The sequence below is a fragment of the Lepisosteus platostomus genome, chromosome 3 (assembly GCF_059453375.1).
Source record: "Lepisosteus platostomus isolate fLepPlt1 chromosome 3, fLepPlt1.hap1, whole genome shotgun sequence".
Classification (NCBI taxonomy): domain Eukaryota; kingdom Metazoa; phylum Chordata; class Actinopteri; order Semionotiformes; family Lepisosteidae; genus Lepisosteus; species Lepisosteus platostomus.
The window spans coordinates 21,468,864-21,484,644 of NC_142613.1; the positions used below are offsets into that span (position 1 = coordinate 21,468,864).

Below are 15,781 nucleotides of genomic sequence, written 5' to 3' on the forward strand. Positions count from 1 at the left end.
TCTATGTGGAAAGGGGACTCAACTTTACTGGAAAACTATTTCCTCCGTTTTAAAAACTGTGTACTAGAACGGGTTTCTCTTTACACGAAAACAAGGGCTACCAAAATTGTTTAGCTACTTTTTTTTCTTAGAATGGGCTTTAAAATATTTCTTCGCAGACTCGAACGCTTGTAACAGAGAAAGTAACAGACATTATGTAATATAATTCTGATTCAAGAAAAATAATCAGCAATGACAATTCTGTCGATCACCAACAACGAAAAAATACGTAATGCTGAACTGTTTCAGCACATAATTAATATTATGAACTTTTTTTTATGTGAGCACCTGGAAATTCAAATACCCATCTTCATACACTGTAAATAAAACTGTCGACTGATCTTTATAAGGTTTTAAAAGCTGATCAACTGAGCAACAATACAAAGAGAATGTGGATATTCAATGAACTGGAGGTTTTCCATCATAGAGCCACGTGTCTTAAAATAGCGTGACATTTCCTAATCATGCGTATCACGAAAACAATAAGTGATGTACAGAAGTTGAACAAAGAACATTATTAACAGGAAACTTTAATAAACCGCCTTAATCTCGCGTTTATAATAATTACAGTTCCCGTGCTCTGTACAATACCTCGTTTATCTGAGGTCCGCAAAAGACAAAATATCGCGTCATTTCTTTGCTGTGAGCTTTAAAGTATTTATTAATCCATGAATTCGAGTACACTATCCACTGACACACGATTAGCTCTGTTTAATCAAAGCTCTTTACTGTTTTTAACAGAATGGCTGAACTACAGTATACGACTCAAATACTGTAGTACCGTGATACTGTGACAGCGGTGAAAAAGATCCCAGGAATGACCGGATTATTTTTATTATTATTGCTGTCGCTGCACTACATCTCCAACGCTTCAGCGTTACTGAAATCCTCTGTACCTGTCTGCCCTAAAGATGGATCGGTCTTCATCTCCTTGGCTTTGATGCTGCGTCTGTAACTCCCCTTGGTCCGTATTCACAGCCATGTTTTCACCACACGCTCCACGTAAGGTCCTACTGAAAAGGCACGATGTGCGCATGCATCGTCTGTAACACAGGTACATGACGGGATTGTAGTTTCTGAAAGACAGCTTTTATGGGTAATACGAATTGAAACTGGTTCACAAAAACTACATTTTCCAAGAGTAAGAAATCTCGAGTGTTCTGTTCCCTGAAAGCACAAGGCAAAATTATCTTTGCGCCGGAAGAATAGCTTTTTGTCCTGCCCATTCAGAAACATAAACAGTGTTTTAGAAAAACTGTCGCCTTAAACTTTAGTTATTTTGAACATCTTTCTTATATGCAGAAAAAAGACTTAATCAGACATTTAATGGAATAATTTCCAATTATAAAATAAGCACACATTCACTACATAACTCACGCATAATTCACAGTTACGTCAATGGTCAACAGCAAATCAGTCAGCAGGCTACGTGATGCGTAGCACAACTCTAGAACAAATGAGATCACAGCTGCCACATTTTGCAATCCAATGTTGTTATTCAAGTCTGCAGGAAATAAAAAAAATCTTTGTTGCATTAAATTTGAAAGCCTTATCTTGGAAACCACACACTCATAGCCACCTGCCAAAATGCAAAAAAAAAAAAATCAAACGCAAATTTCAGTATAGAAATGTAAATGCCAGCATGAAACACGACCTAGTTTTCCCGTATTCTCTCATTTGCAATTAACAGTAAGATGTAAATACGTAATATGATTCTAATGTCAGTAGATGTAAGTCACTGGACAGCTTTGTGTACTGTGCACTGTAAGAAACTCAGCTAGGAGCTACAAACACCAGGCTTCCAAGCATTATTGTGAGTTTTAAGTGACGTGCATCAATTATTGTAACATACAGGTGTGAAATATTGATTGGTTGACAATTCCAAAATGTTTGTTAAATACAATATTGCTGTCAAACCACCAATCAGCTTCCTTCGTTCTCTTGGGGAAAATACAGTATTTGTATTAATTTGTCTTAGGCTTCAACTGCTCTGTGAAGCCTATAGTAGTTAATTCTACAAAATATACAATATATACAAATTTACCGTATGTTAAATTTGATTGACGGCCAAACTATGTGACCCAGTAACAGCATTACAATTTCAAGCAACATTTTTTGGAAGGCGGTGTAAATTGGTGCTTGAACGTTTGAACACTTAATACGATTGAATGTTTTTGAGTTTTAGAAACTAATTAATTTCAACTCAATCGGCCTAGCGTTTGTAGAGCTGTTGCAAAAAAAAGGCAAAAAAAAGTTTTTTTTAACGTTGTCAATTGAACTCGCACAAGGCTCATGCGATTTGTAAGTATTCCAATGAGCTGCATTTGTCATTTTTTAGCAATTCTCTATTGGAAACTTAAACACAGTTGAACTGTTTTTTTTTGTAATATCTTCTCATGTTAATTTTTAAAAAATTATGAATGAACAAACTAATAACTTTAAATCCTGCACTTTCCACTTTCTCCAACTGACCTAAAAGACTAATACATTTTAGAATAATCCCACGTTATTAAGATGCTAAAACTTTAAATGCACCACAAAAATTATACGAAATAAAACTATGAAGCGAATACAGTTAACTTAAATGTGCATTTCATATCATGTTCATACACCTAGTCCGAATTTGTGAGCTGCACTCTGCTTGGTTTGGTTTCAGAATTAAACACAGAAGACACGCCCTTTCGTAAGTGAAGGGGGAGGAAATAGATTCGGCCACTCCCAAATTCTTTAGAAAATTACTGCGGACAGTTGTGTATAAAGGCACCATAGCACATTAAAAATTGACCTTAACATAGACAGGTGTTTCTGTTGTTACAGTATGTCGGCGCATACCTCAACGCATTGAATTGTTGCACCTTTAAGCGTACTGTGCTTCGATACAGTACTCCCTAATTCTAAACAGTCATAGAGCCTATTGGACTGGATCCAAAGTTAATCAGTTACCGAAAGAACAGCACAGAGCAAGCTGAGCAACTGAGCCACGTTTCATTTGATCTGGTTGCGAGACGCAGTGTAACCTGGATTGCAATTGTTCATTGGGATGGCTTTGACAACAGTTTGTAGTCTGATTTAAATTAACTTCCTTTGTATTCTTTCATTGGAAACTCTTGATCATACAGTATCCTACTTATATTTTTTCAAAGGTAGCTTACTACAATGGATACCACTGTGGGTTCTGAAAAGTCTCATCTCATCAATGAGAAGAACACTAAAATGTATACGCTGAAACTAAAAAGGTATTTTTCTTCATTTATTTAATCTTTCCAATCATCCTTCAATAATGATATTCTAAGCTTTCATATGTTGTCAGTGTTAGCAATAATCTTTATAACTTTTTCTATTCTGAAACTGCCAGCAATTGACTTGCGAACTGATTCATATTGTTTGCTGCATTATTGAGCTTTGCTCTTACGTTTATGCCTGTCGATACCACATGAAGCCCGCATGCAGATATTGATATGTTAGCAGTTGGCTATAAACTAATTAGAATTTTGAGCAACACATTAAAGTTAAACCTCCACTGATAAAAACGCACCAGTTGTCTTTACTACATGACGATTTATACGGTGTTTTTCTATTGTGAGTTCTAAAAAATGCTTTCATTGATAAAAGTCGTCTTCCACTTGCAAAGAAACCTACAGTAATACCTAAATTAAAATGAGAAAATAATCATATAGATTTAATTGTGCGAGTTTTTCTGAGCATTTCTAGTGACATGATTTAGTTCATTTTTGGACAAAAGTCTAGGCTACAGCGTAATTAAAATCCACTTGGAAGGCAGATACTGTACCAAATAAACATTCTTAATGGGGAGAAAAAAAGAGATAAAAGGTAAATATACTGTGTTTAGTCACGAAGGAATTAAATGAGAAAGAGCTGCCAAGTTAGTACGAATGTTATCTTGTTATAATCAAGACGTCCTATTAATATACTCATTTATTAATAGATTATTAATCTACAGTTTAGATAGATCCCCTCCCCCCTCCGAATAACTATAGTGGTAGCACGTTTTTCAACGTAGAATTAGATTAAAATATACTGTATTTTACCAGATTACAAAAGCAATAAAAACCGAGTCCTAGTTATTTTATATATAATGGTGAACGGTTTTAACGAAATAACGTCTCAAAACTTTATTAAAGAATTTCTTAGAGAATTAGCTGTTATTTTATTTCAGATATCAACGATTTTCTATAAAAGTAGGTAATTATAATACTGCTGTTGGCTGATGCTGTTATTTCTAAAGATATGCACATGATAACTATTATTTCCATAGCCATGTTTATCGCTTTTATTAGGAAAAAAACATAACTGACTCTCTCATCTAAATCCCCCCTTTCCTCTGTATGGTAGAGTATCGTATTCTGGCTGTGTTCCCATTAGACAGTGTGTAAAATGTTTTATGTGAATGAACAAATTCATTTCCATGCCTCAGTTCCTTCAGGACTGTGTGTGATGAATGGCCTCAGGGAGATTCGTCGAACGCTAATGTGTTGAAATAAACCCATAATCTCTTATTACAGAGATCTGATTATGGAAAAGGATCCTTAATCAATTTCCTTTTTGTTCTTTTGATACATAATTTACTGACTACAATACTGAAAAACCTGAATTGTTCGGTTAAAGGTCCCTAACTCGTACAATTTTGAAATCGATTCTGAAATCGATGACTTTATAATTTCACACTTCTATGGTAAACGGTGGGAGTGTATGTTAGAGTATAGCGTTTAAATAAATCTGACCCTTTTCTGTTTTAAATGACTGACAGCCTGCTGAGGAATTAAAGCCGCAATCATTGACCGTCAACGCATTTCCAATTTCCAATCAAATCAAGCGGTCTTATGATCTCAATAAACAAACTCTTTTCTTAATACTGTACATGAGAGAATGAATAAATATTCATAAATGTTTTTTAAAAATTACAATTTTCATTTGCATCACCATAAGTAAAGAAATAATAGGATAGAGTATTTGATCTACGTTCAGAAGTTAATACACATTGTAACTACCTGATCAATCGCTAACAATTCCATCTTAAAAGAGAAGAGACTCAACAAGTACCTTGGTCTTCTCCTCCATCGTATGTCACAAATATATACAGGACGCCCAAATGCCATATAGTAAACTCTGAGTTACAACGTATCAAACATTGTTCTCAGTTCCTTTTTTGTTTTGGTGCAAAAATCAGTTGATAGTCATTAATACATGTATTTCGTGAAAAACCCTTCATTTGGTTTAGAAAGGCTTATTATGTTAGTATTTTATGGGTTTATGAAAAGGTATATTTTGCGCCGAAATGTTCCCTCACATTAAACGTGCAAATTATACAAGAGCTAGCAAACGTGCAACATAACAGTATAGCCGAGGCTATACGTACTTTGTAAATAAAAAGGGAGCTTTGAATGATTTCTCAAAGCGAAAGAGGAAAGAATTCAAACAAATCGGGGACATTTTTACGGTCAGTGCAAACACATTTTTACCAGTTATAGAAATATCCTATTAGTAGCTCCCACGGAAAATGAGATGTATCCCGTAAAAAACACCCCAAATAATTAGACCTTCAATGGCATGAGAAGTTCGTATTTTTAATGCACACAGAGTTTATATACAAAAATGTGCATTGTAATCTTAGTGTAATTTGTTGGCGGCTAATATACAGTATAGGGGCATGAAGTACTGTAAATAGACACAAAAGCATAAATTCTTGCGCTATTAAGGCTACTTGAAGTTATTCTACAATGTTCGTTAATATAGACAGACGTTTGTGGTATGCTCTACCCAGCTGTTGTAGAATATTGGGATCACAATATGAAGTGGCAGAGTGGCATTCAAAATTTTTGTTCTTTTAGAATGGAACTGTATCATAACCAAGCCATGATAAGTTTGCTGCAGGGCTGTCACATACAATTCTGTAAAGTAATCGCTAACGCAGACAGACGTTGCATGATTCAGAATACATTTCGGCTCTTCATTCTGATATCGCGGTGACAGTAAGGCATGCTAAGATATCACTGACACATTTTTTGTTTTATTTTGCCTTTTTAGATAAAATTACTATTTTTACCAAGTTTCCCTTTATTATAATGCAGACTATATAACCGTATTTGTACAATTCTGATTTGGAAAATAGGAATGTACCTAATTTATTAAAGATGAGATTACACTAGACTTCTAGTTTCACGCATTCTTACTAGAATACACATACAGAAGAGAAAAACAAGGTGATCTGTGTACCAACATGGGTAATGATTTTTATTTTGTTAAAATATACTGTATATGGATGAATAAGTTTATATTTAAACACTAAAGTTTTACAACATAGACTTGTGATATGAAATTAATGTCTTTAGTTTTTTTAGTCTCCGTTTGTTTGAAGAAAACCGCATTTAATGTTAGAAACGTTTTATTTCTTCCTTCATCATCATTTGCATTATTAATTTTTTATTTGTATTGTTATTAATGAATTAAGATTATGTGTTTAAATGGTCATATTACTGTTGACTCTGTCATCTGCACTTTAAATTCGCCATTCCACAGCATGTAAAGTGAAATAACTACACATTAATATAATATATTTGAGCTATCCGTTAAAGTTAAAGAAAGGCCTGTGCAAGTCAATTGGTTTAAGAGAAATTGATTTTCAGCACTTGGACAGCGGCACAGCTGTAATGCGGATGAATGTACTGTTCCTGGCGTGAAACAAGTGATTCTGCGTGTGAAGTCGGACGAACTAAATGTGATCAATGTCCTGATAACGAACGAGATTAATTTAAAAAAATGTACTTTGCATAATATTTCACGAACATATACTGTAAGCGGTGAGCGTTCTGGCGCACTTTGGCTGCCGTCACATCATCCAGGTGGATGCTGCACATTGGTGGTGGTAGAGGGGAGTCCCCATTACCTGTAAAGCGCTTAGAGTGGAGTGTTCAGAAAAGCGCTATATAAGTGTAAGCAATTGTTAATTATTATTATTATAACATGTAATGCGATTCTCTGGAATGGTGTTTTAGTTGCATGCTGCAAAGTACAAGAACTGCGGTAGCTACTGATTGTGCATCTTTTACCCATTTTATGAACATGTATAATCTAACGTGTACATTAAATTTCGTGTACAGGTACATTAAATTTCACTGCATGTGCTGTTTTCACATTTAAGGCAGATCATTACCACTAGCTTAAAAATAAAATACTGTGTATATTTAATTTAAAAGTTAATTTATATTTTTATCTTAAAATGTGATTATGTAGCATTTCAGACATACCCTGTTACATTAAGGTGAGATGTAGATGTTTAAAGGTATTAGCTTACCCTTCAATTACATAACAGGTTAAAGATGGCTACCACACCCAGGTACAAGCCTTACTCTGCAAATCCAGCCAACAGTTCAATTACTTACTATTAATACAGTGATATATCTCATCACTTAAAGAAGTTTTCACATAAAATGGCCTATTTTACATATAAGATATTATCCTTGATAAAAATGCAAATTTCACTTTCAGCTCATTTAATGTTCAGATAATTAAAAATTAAAAAAAATAAAAATTGTGTCCTTAGTATTGCCTTGTTCATTTCAATACTTCAAACTCATACAATGCAAGGGCATTAGAACCATTTAATGTTACATTAGTGTTTGGGTAGAACTCATTTATTGTTTGTGACAGCCTCTACTCAATTAGGCACAGAATGAAGTAGTTCAGGTGGGTAGCTGCGTCAGCATGCGTAGGCTGCAAAGGAACAAGTTATAGGTTTATTCCATGCTGAAAAAAAGAAGAAAGAGAACACAATGTTTCGGCCGTGGAGCCTTCTTCAGGTGTGAGAGAGACAGGGCAGTAGGCAAAGGTAAAGTAGCAGGAGAACAAAGGTTGGGAGGGAGGAGGAGTGAGAGGCGGGAGCAGGGGACAGAAAGAGAGGCCAATCAAGAGGTGTGAAGTCAGAATGGGTGCAGAGAGGTGTGAAATGAAACTCCCAATGAATGGAGAAAATTTAAAAGAACAGTAGTCTGTCGTTAAGGGAAGGGAGAATGTGTGATCCTAGCTGCAGAATAATTTTAGTTTCGGTAGTCTTTCTGATGTATGAGTTCGGAAAACCGTCTTTGAGAACACAGACGGAGAGATTTGAGTGGTCGTGGCCATCAGAGGTGAAATGAGAAACAATGGGCTTGGAGAGATCTTTAATCTTCACAGCCCTGACATGTTCTCTGAAGCAGTCTCCGAGTCTCCTTCCTGTTTCTCCAATGTAGATGGCTGGGCATTTACTGCAAGAGATACAGTAAATAAGGTTTCTGGAGGTACAAGATGCTGTCTGGGTGATCCAGAATTGTCCTGAGGGGCCTTGAATGAGTGTGGTGGTGGCTGTGTACTTGCAGGTGATACAGCGAGCTCTGTTGCAAGGGAAAGTGCCTGGTGTGGATGGTTGTTGAGGGCGGTCAAGGGAGCTGTGAACAAGGAGGTTACGCAGATTAGGTGGTCGGCGATATGAGATGATAGGGCGATCAAAAAAGAAGGCCCCAATGGAGGGATCATCCTGTAGGATGGAAAAGTTGTGGTTAATGGTCCTGGGGATAGGAAGTGTGTTAGGGTGGTAAGGAAGCACCAAAGGAATGCGGTTGTTACGGCGGGAGTTCCTGATCGGGTTGATGGTCCGGGGGATGTTTTTGGCTCGGGCGAGGGCCCTGTCAATCACACTGCTGGGGTATCCTCTGTTGATGAAAAATGAGTACATTTCGAGGGCTTGGTTCTCGAAGTCGATGTCGTCGATGCATAATCGTCGTAACCTAAGGAACTGTGAAAAAGGAAGAGAGTTTTTAGTGTGGTAGGGGTGAAATGAGCTATACAGGAGGTAGCTGTGTGAATCCGTGGGTTTGTAATAAACTGAAGTGGACAGTCGGGGGTAGTTGATAGACAAGTGGATGTCTAGAAATGGAAGAGTGGTGGAAGATATGTTAACCATATATTTGAGGGACGGGTGGAAGTTGGTGAAATGGTGCAGGAAGAACTCAAGCTGATCGTTGGAGCATGTGGCGGCACCTTTGGCAGACCTTCTTGATTTAGGCATTTTTTTTTGTTTCATAGAATCGTTTTATTACAGGCTTTTTTGAGATTATAGTTGACTCTTACCTATGATAGGTTCTTGAATTGCACTGTACATTCTGATTCATGTTATGTCATTGTTTCGATCAAGAATCTTACTGATGAGGGCATTTTGTTAGAAGTTATTGCTTCTGTCTTGTTTCTAAAACCCATCCATAGACCAGAGACCATTCTGTTGACTGGTGCTAAAGATGTACTGCAATATATAGTTTCAGCCATAGCACTCGGGTATTAATTCAGTTTCAGTGGCCTCTTTACCGTTGGAGTGCTGCAGTAAGCTGAAGTCTAATATGGCAGGAACAGGGTGCAGGATAAGACTACACACCAGATAGAACACCAGTCTATCACAGGACACACATTTAACGTGCATATCTTTGGATTGTGATAGGGTACCCGAGGTATCCCACAAACGGGGTGCGAACATGCAAACTCCACACAGACAGCCAGACATCAACCTGGACTTACCTGCAATACTATCATACCACCTGTATTCAGACATGACATGTTTATTTTAGTATGCAAAGGAACAAGTAATAGGTTTATTCCATGCTGAAAAAAAGAAGCCTTCTTCAGGTGTGAGAGAGACAAGGCAGTAGGCAAAGGTAATGTAGCGGGAGAACAAAGGCTGGGAGGGAGGAGGAGTGAGAGGCGGGAGCAGGGGACAGAAAGAGAGGCCAATCAAGAGGTGTGAAGTCAGAATAGGTGTAGAGAGGTGTGAAATGAAACTTCCAATGAATGGAGAAAATTTAAAAGAAGAGTAGTCTGTCATTAAGAGAAGGGGGAATGTGTGATCGTAGCTGCAGGATAAGCTTGGTTTCGGTAGTCTTTCTGATGTATGAGTTCGGAAAACCGTCTTTGAGAACACAGATGGAGAGATTAGAGTGGTCGTGGCCGTCAGGGGTGAAATGAGAAACAATGGGCTTGGAGAGATCTTTAATCTTCACAGCCCTGACATGTTCTCTGAAGCAGTCTCCGAGTCTCCTTCCTGTTTCTCCAATGTAGATGGCTGGGCTTTATTTTAGTATATTAGCTACTTTAAAGATATTGCTGGAAAAATGCAATTATCTCATAAAATATTTACATTTGTCTGCAATCATATCAAATTCCAGAACATTCTAATTGTGTTCAAGAGAGTAGAATATTTAATTTTTTAATTGTTTGTTTTTAAAATGTCATCATTGCTTTATAATAAATACAAAAAAAAATGTCACAATAATTAACATTGTGGACAGAAATGTGGAACAGAGGTTAAAGATACAGAAAATGTTCTAGATTGTTGTAGTAACATTGTCTTGTCTCACCATATTTTCTATGGATACCTTTGCATTCGTTCATCTAAACTCTTTAAAGGCATGTTCATAGACAGTGTCAGAGAAAAGCCTAATAAAATTGCAGGGAATTTATTCGTAGTAATGTTCATTATGCTGTGCCCTTACTAATAATGTCTTTTTTGAAACTAACTTAACTGCACTAATGATACTGGTTGCTCACATTAGGCTTAATTGACAAAGATATATTATTAAAAATGCACACATAATTTGGTTAATTCAAATACATTAGGAAATCTGTCCGGGAAAAAGACTTTAATTAGGAGAAGGAGAAAAAGATCTGGCTAATATAATTTATTATAAGTGCGTTGTAATTTGTGAGACATCTGGAAATGAGTTCCACAGAAAGTGATAGGCCCAAATTGGACCATAGTAGTTTTAGCCTTTAGAGTGAACAGGCATTTACAGGTGTTTGATGGTGCTTTATAATTTGTACTGAGGCTGCAGTTTTTTTGTAAATACAACTTATAAACAGCAGCATTTCCCTGTGCTAATCTTTTCAACATGTCATTCCCATGGTTAATCAAAAAATAATGAATAAATTAAGGAGTAATACTAATTCAAAATTGTTCATTCCCACTGAGACCATTTAATTATCTGTGCATTGGACATGGAAACTGGACAAGCTAGCAGTCTGTCCCAGTGCCTGCACTTTTGTATCTACTGGAGCAATTTTAATGAGTGAGAATAGATACAGTAATGCTACAAAGACTTTGGAGATTTCTTTCTCCTCATCGAGGCCTGTGAGAAACCAATCCAAAGGGCAAATGGAATTTAAATTAAAGCAAGACATTCCTAAGCCTAACAAGACACTAGCAAGACCCCTTTACAAGATTAGTAAGACAATTCAGAATGTTGTGCTTAGTTTTGGTCGTTATAAAGCTAAAAATTTAGAAAGAACTCAAAGAATGATTCCTGGTATCAGGGGATTGCCATACAAGGACATTTTAAAGGAGTTAAAGCTCTTCAGTCTGGAACAGAGGAAATTGAGAGGAACAGTCTTCCCAGCTAGGTGGCAATGGGCCAAACTCTAAGGTTCTTTTAAGAAGTGGCTAGACAAAATATTTGTCTACCATTGGTCTATCAAACAAGCAAGATGGAACAATGACCTCCTCTCTGTAGCAACCTTTTTATACAATGTCTTATACGATATCCATCCATCCATTTTCTAACTGCTTTATCCAATACAGGGTCATAGGGGGGCCGGGTCCTATCCCAGCAAGTAATGGATACAAGGCAGAATACACCCTGGACAGGACCCCAGACCATCATAGGGCAGACACAGACACAGACACAGACACAGACACAGACACAGACACAGACACACACACACACACACACACACACACACACACACCAGGTCCAGTTTTCCCAGAAGACAGATAACCTATCAGTAGGTCTTAGGACTGTGAGAGGAAACCAGAGCACCTGATGAAACCCTCATAAACACAGGGAGAACATACAAACTTCACACACACCCAAGGAATTGAACCCAGGGCCGAAGTGCTGCAAGATAGTGATGCAAGCAATGCTGACCAATGCATCATCATGCTGCCTCTTATACAACATACAAAAGTAAAATATTTATGTAGGAAAAGTCAATTGCTCTTACTTTCAGGGTCTGCCATATTTTATTGTAATGGGTGAAGAATTCCAAATAGTTGTAATAACTGGGACCCAAAGAGACAAGTAGGACTAAAGGTAAACTTTGATTTTTGTTAAAAACAATTTCTCCTTTTCACTATTTTTTTTAAAATGATAACATAAGAAAACTTACTTAGAAAGTAATTTTTTGAGAAAATGTGCTCTGTGCTTATAGAAAAATTTAATTAGAAAACGTGGATGTTCAAAAACTAAAGTAATAAGAACTTTACAATGTCAGAAATAAAAACTTTACAAAAGTCATTTGTATTTAGTTCCAGGTACAACCAACAATAAGGTCATGGTACACTTTTCCCCATAGTCTCTAAATCTTTTTAGGGGTGGTTCAGCTAATCCCACCTGTAATATCATAAACAATGGTGGGGTGGTAGTGGGTGCCCTTTTACACAGTAACATACTAAATGCAGCAAAGACGGCTCGAGAATGCATATGCTTTGCTGTGTGCCCACAGATAATGGTTATGCACAGTAACTAGAACACATTTAATTTGTACACAATAACAGAAAGTTTCATGTCCCCGTTTTCCCTAATCATTTCTTAAATGGGGCAAACATTCTCACCTAGGCAATGCACCACACCTGCTCCTGTGTCTGCAACATGACATGGAATTTGTACATCTCCATGAACTGGCAATAAATTACAGTCAGAGTCCTGATGTTTGCAAGATTAAATCTAATCGCACTGTGCAGACATGTGGGAAATGAGCAGGGCTTGGATTTCACCAGGTCTTAGAATAAATAATACAACTGCTCTTCTACAAAAAAAAAAGGGATTTTGGGATTTTAGAAAATTTTGGAATGTACAGAACTGATGGGACTAGACAGGGTTCTATTAAACCTACAAAACTGAGACTTGATAAATATATTTTAGCATAAATGTTTAGAATGCTAAAAAAAAAATAAAAATAATTTATTATTCACTCACAGAAAGATAATAGCTATGGTTTAAGACTCCTGTAAATTGAACATATTTAGAAAATACCAGTGTTACATATACTAATAATCACACTCTTTTTTGTAACTAGCTGAAAAACAACAAAGTGCATCTCTCTTCCTGCAACCCTACCTACCATGTCAGGTAGGAGGAGAACAGTGGTGTAGCAGTTAACACTGCTACCACACAGCTCTTTGATCCTGGTTTGTTTTCAGACTGTTGTCTTCTTTGTGGAGTTTGCATGTTCTCCCTGCGTCTAGCTGGGCTTTTGCCAGTCTTGAACTGGTTTATACAAATTATACATAAGTACCCTAACATCCCATCCATGGTGCAGTCCCACCTTATTCCCAGTATTTCTGGGATAGGCTCCGGGTTATCATGACTCATACCAGTAATTAAAGATGATTGATTCTAGTTCTGTCACATTCCATCAATGTGTGAGGCAATTGCAGTTTAGAATTCAACCAGTTTTAAAAGCTGAAAGGTAATAAAATCCAAAGAAAGAGCCTCTTGTCATAGGCCATACCAATAATTTAGTAGTACATGCACTCATGGAATTATTACTGAAATATGCCATAACTAGCTTTACTAAAAGGTTAGGATTTATAAGTGTGGTTATGGCTACCCTATAAAGAATTAACTTGAAAAATGAACAGGCCTACTTATTAAACTCTTTTTGACATGTTATTCTGCTGTTGAGATAGTTCTTGTTCAAATACCACCGTTAAGGTGATCAAATCATTTATTTCAATATCTAATTCTAATCAATATGTGTTTTTTGGAATGTGTACTAATGTGACATTAAACATGTTAGTTTTCAGACTGGTATAGGTGATGTTTTCCAAAAATTAGCTTAGGGAATTTTCAGCATGTTGAAAGATCTGCATTCTTTTGGTATAGGAATTACATTATAAAACTTTCCCACAAAATATCAGACCTCATTTCAATGTACTGTAAATGTGTTGACTGTAAATTTCTTGCCATGCATTGGTCTTAGTAAATCTCTTAGAAAGGGCAGGAGGCCTCACAGATAATTCAAGTGCAGTTTCCTTCAGGCAGCTGTATAACATGCATTTCAATAACTAACAAAATGCAAAATCCGCAATCATATAGTTAAATTACAACACCATCTCAACAAACGTAAATTAAACCACTTTGTTTAGACACCATGATCGTTAGCAATGGGGCCAGCTCAGTGATCCAATGGAGAAAAATGGAGCACATGCACACCTTGGAGAATTAATTCAATGGTTGTAAATTAGAAAAATATAAATATAATGTGTGGTCGACACAGAAAATCAAAAGGGAGATTTTCTAGTTAGAAAAATGCAGCTGAGCTTGAAATTGTGTCTGTCAATCTTTTGTTGAAAAATCTCCTTTATTAAGTGACTCCATGATGTAAATTGACCTCTGACACCATAGTGTCCCCTAAATGAAGGCCAATAGACAATTTCCAGCTTATATAGACAATATAAGCGTGATAGAATATTGCCATCCCTTGATAGTTTAAGCACTGAATGCTTTCCATTCATCCTTTTATAGGAAGTCAAAGGGGCAACTGCACAGACTGCAGGTGGTTCTGTCTTTAATGAGGTCCCAGTGCTTCTCCGAAGATAGGCCCCCCTATTTTTGAAGGTCTTGTACTGTGGGCACTAGACTTAGTCTTGTACAATGAGCACAGTTTAGTTTTCCTCCCAGATTCCTGCTCGAATAAACAAGTACTGAAAAGGATGTAAACGTTTCTGAATGCATTATCGAGAGACCACAGGTGGTGCGGATAGGCAATAAAACATCAACACCACTCACCCTGAGCACTGGAACCCCACAAGGCTGCTGTCTGAGTCCAAGGTTGTACTCCCTATTTACTCACGACTGCACAGCAAGACACAGCAACAACCGCATCATCAAGTTTGCCGATGACACCACTATAATAGGACTGATCAGTGATGATGACGAGTCCACTTACAGGGATGAAGTTGCATATCTGCTTAGGTGGTGTCATAGCAATAACCTGGACTTGAACATAAAGAAAACGAAAGAGCTCATAGTGGACTTTCGGAGACACAGGCCACACACTCACAGCCCACTCAGTATTGATGGAACGGAAGTGGAAACAGTCATCAGCTTTAGGTTTTTGGGAATTCACATCTCTAAAGATCTAACCTGGACTGTGAACACTGACTCTATCATGAAGAAGGCTCAGCAGCGCCTTTATTTCTTGAGGTGCCTCAAGCGATGGGGGATGCCAATACATGTGTTGGTGAACTTCTACCGCTGCACTATCGAGAGCGTCCTCACCAACGGGATCACCGTGTGGTATGGCAACACCTCTTCGCGAGAAAGAAAGGCACTGCAGAGAATGGTCAATATGGCCCAGAAGATCATCGGCTGCGGTCTCACCGAGATTAAACAGCTCTATGAGGACCTCTGCCGTGGTAGAATTCACCATCCCCGGCATGAGCTCTTCACCCCACTGCCCTCAGGCAAGAGATATAAGAGCACTTACCACTAGATTCTTCAATAGCTTCTATCCACAAGCAGTGAGACTGGCGAACACATTTAGCCATCCCCCTCGGACCACACCTACACCATCACCATCTACCTCATTGTAATTTATTTATTGTACTTCTCCAGTCATTGTTTACACGTCTGTATTGTTTACATTCAAACTGTCTGCATGTTTACTTGCACATTGTCTATTGTTTGTTTGTACATTGTCTTGA

The 15,781-nt window shown here is 37.3% G+C and overlaps 2 protein-coding genes across 4 annotated transcripts in view; one reads left to right on the forward strand and one right to left on the reverse strand.

The window, feature by feature from the left end:
- Nucleotides 1-1,114, reverse strand: part of LOC148674628 (uridine-cytidine kinase-like 1) — a 40,877-nt gene extending 39,763 nt beyond the window's left edge. For 2 of the 3 annotated variants that reach the window (XM_088624937.1, XM_088624938.1), the window contains exon 1: nt 936-1,114. In XM_088624937.1, the coding sequence (XP_088481063.1) occupies nt 936-1,099 (164 nt within the window). In that variant the 5' untranslated portion in view covers nt 1,100-1,114. The remainder of the gene's footprint in view (nt 1-935) is intronic. The other variant, XM_088624939.1, reaches the window with a different exon arrangement.
- A 1,715-nt stretch (nt 1,115-2,829) lies between these two features.
- The window catches only part of slc30a2 (solute carrier family 30 member 2), a 30,075-nt gene continuing 17,123 nt past the window's right edge, over nt 2,830-15,781 (forward strand). The window contains exon 1 of the mRNA XM_088624940.1: nt 2,830-3,275. Within this exon, the coding sequence (XP_088481066.1) occupies nt 3,196-3,275 (80 nt within the window). The 5' untranslated portion in view covers nt 2,830-3,195. The remainder of the gene's footprint in view (nt 3,276-15,781) is intronic.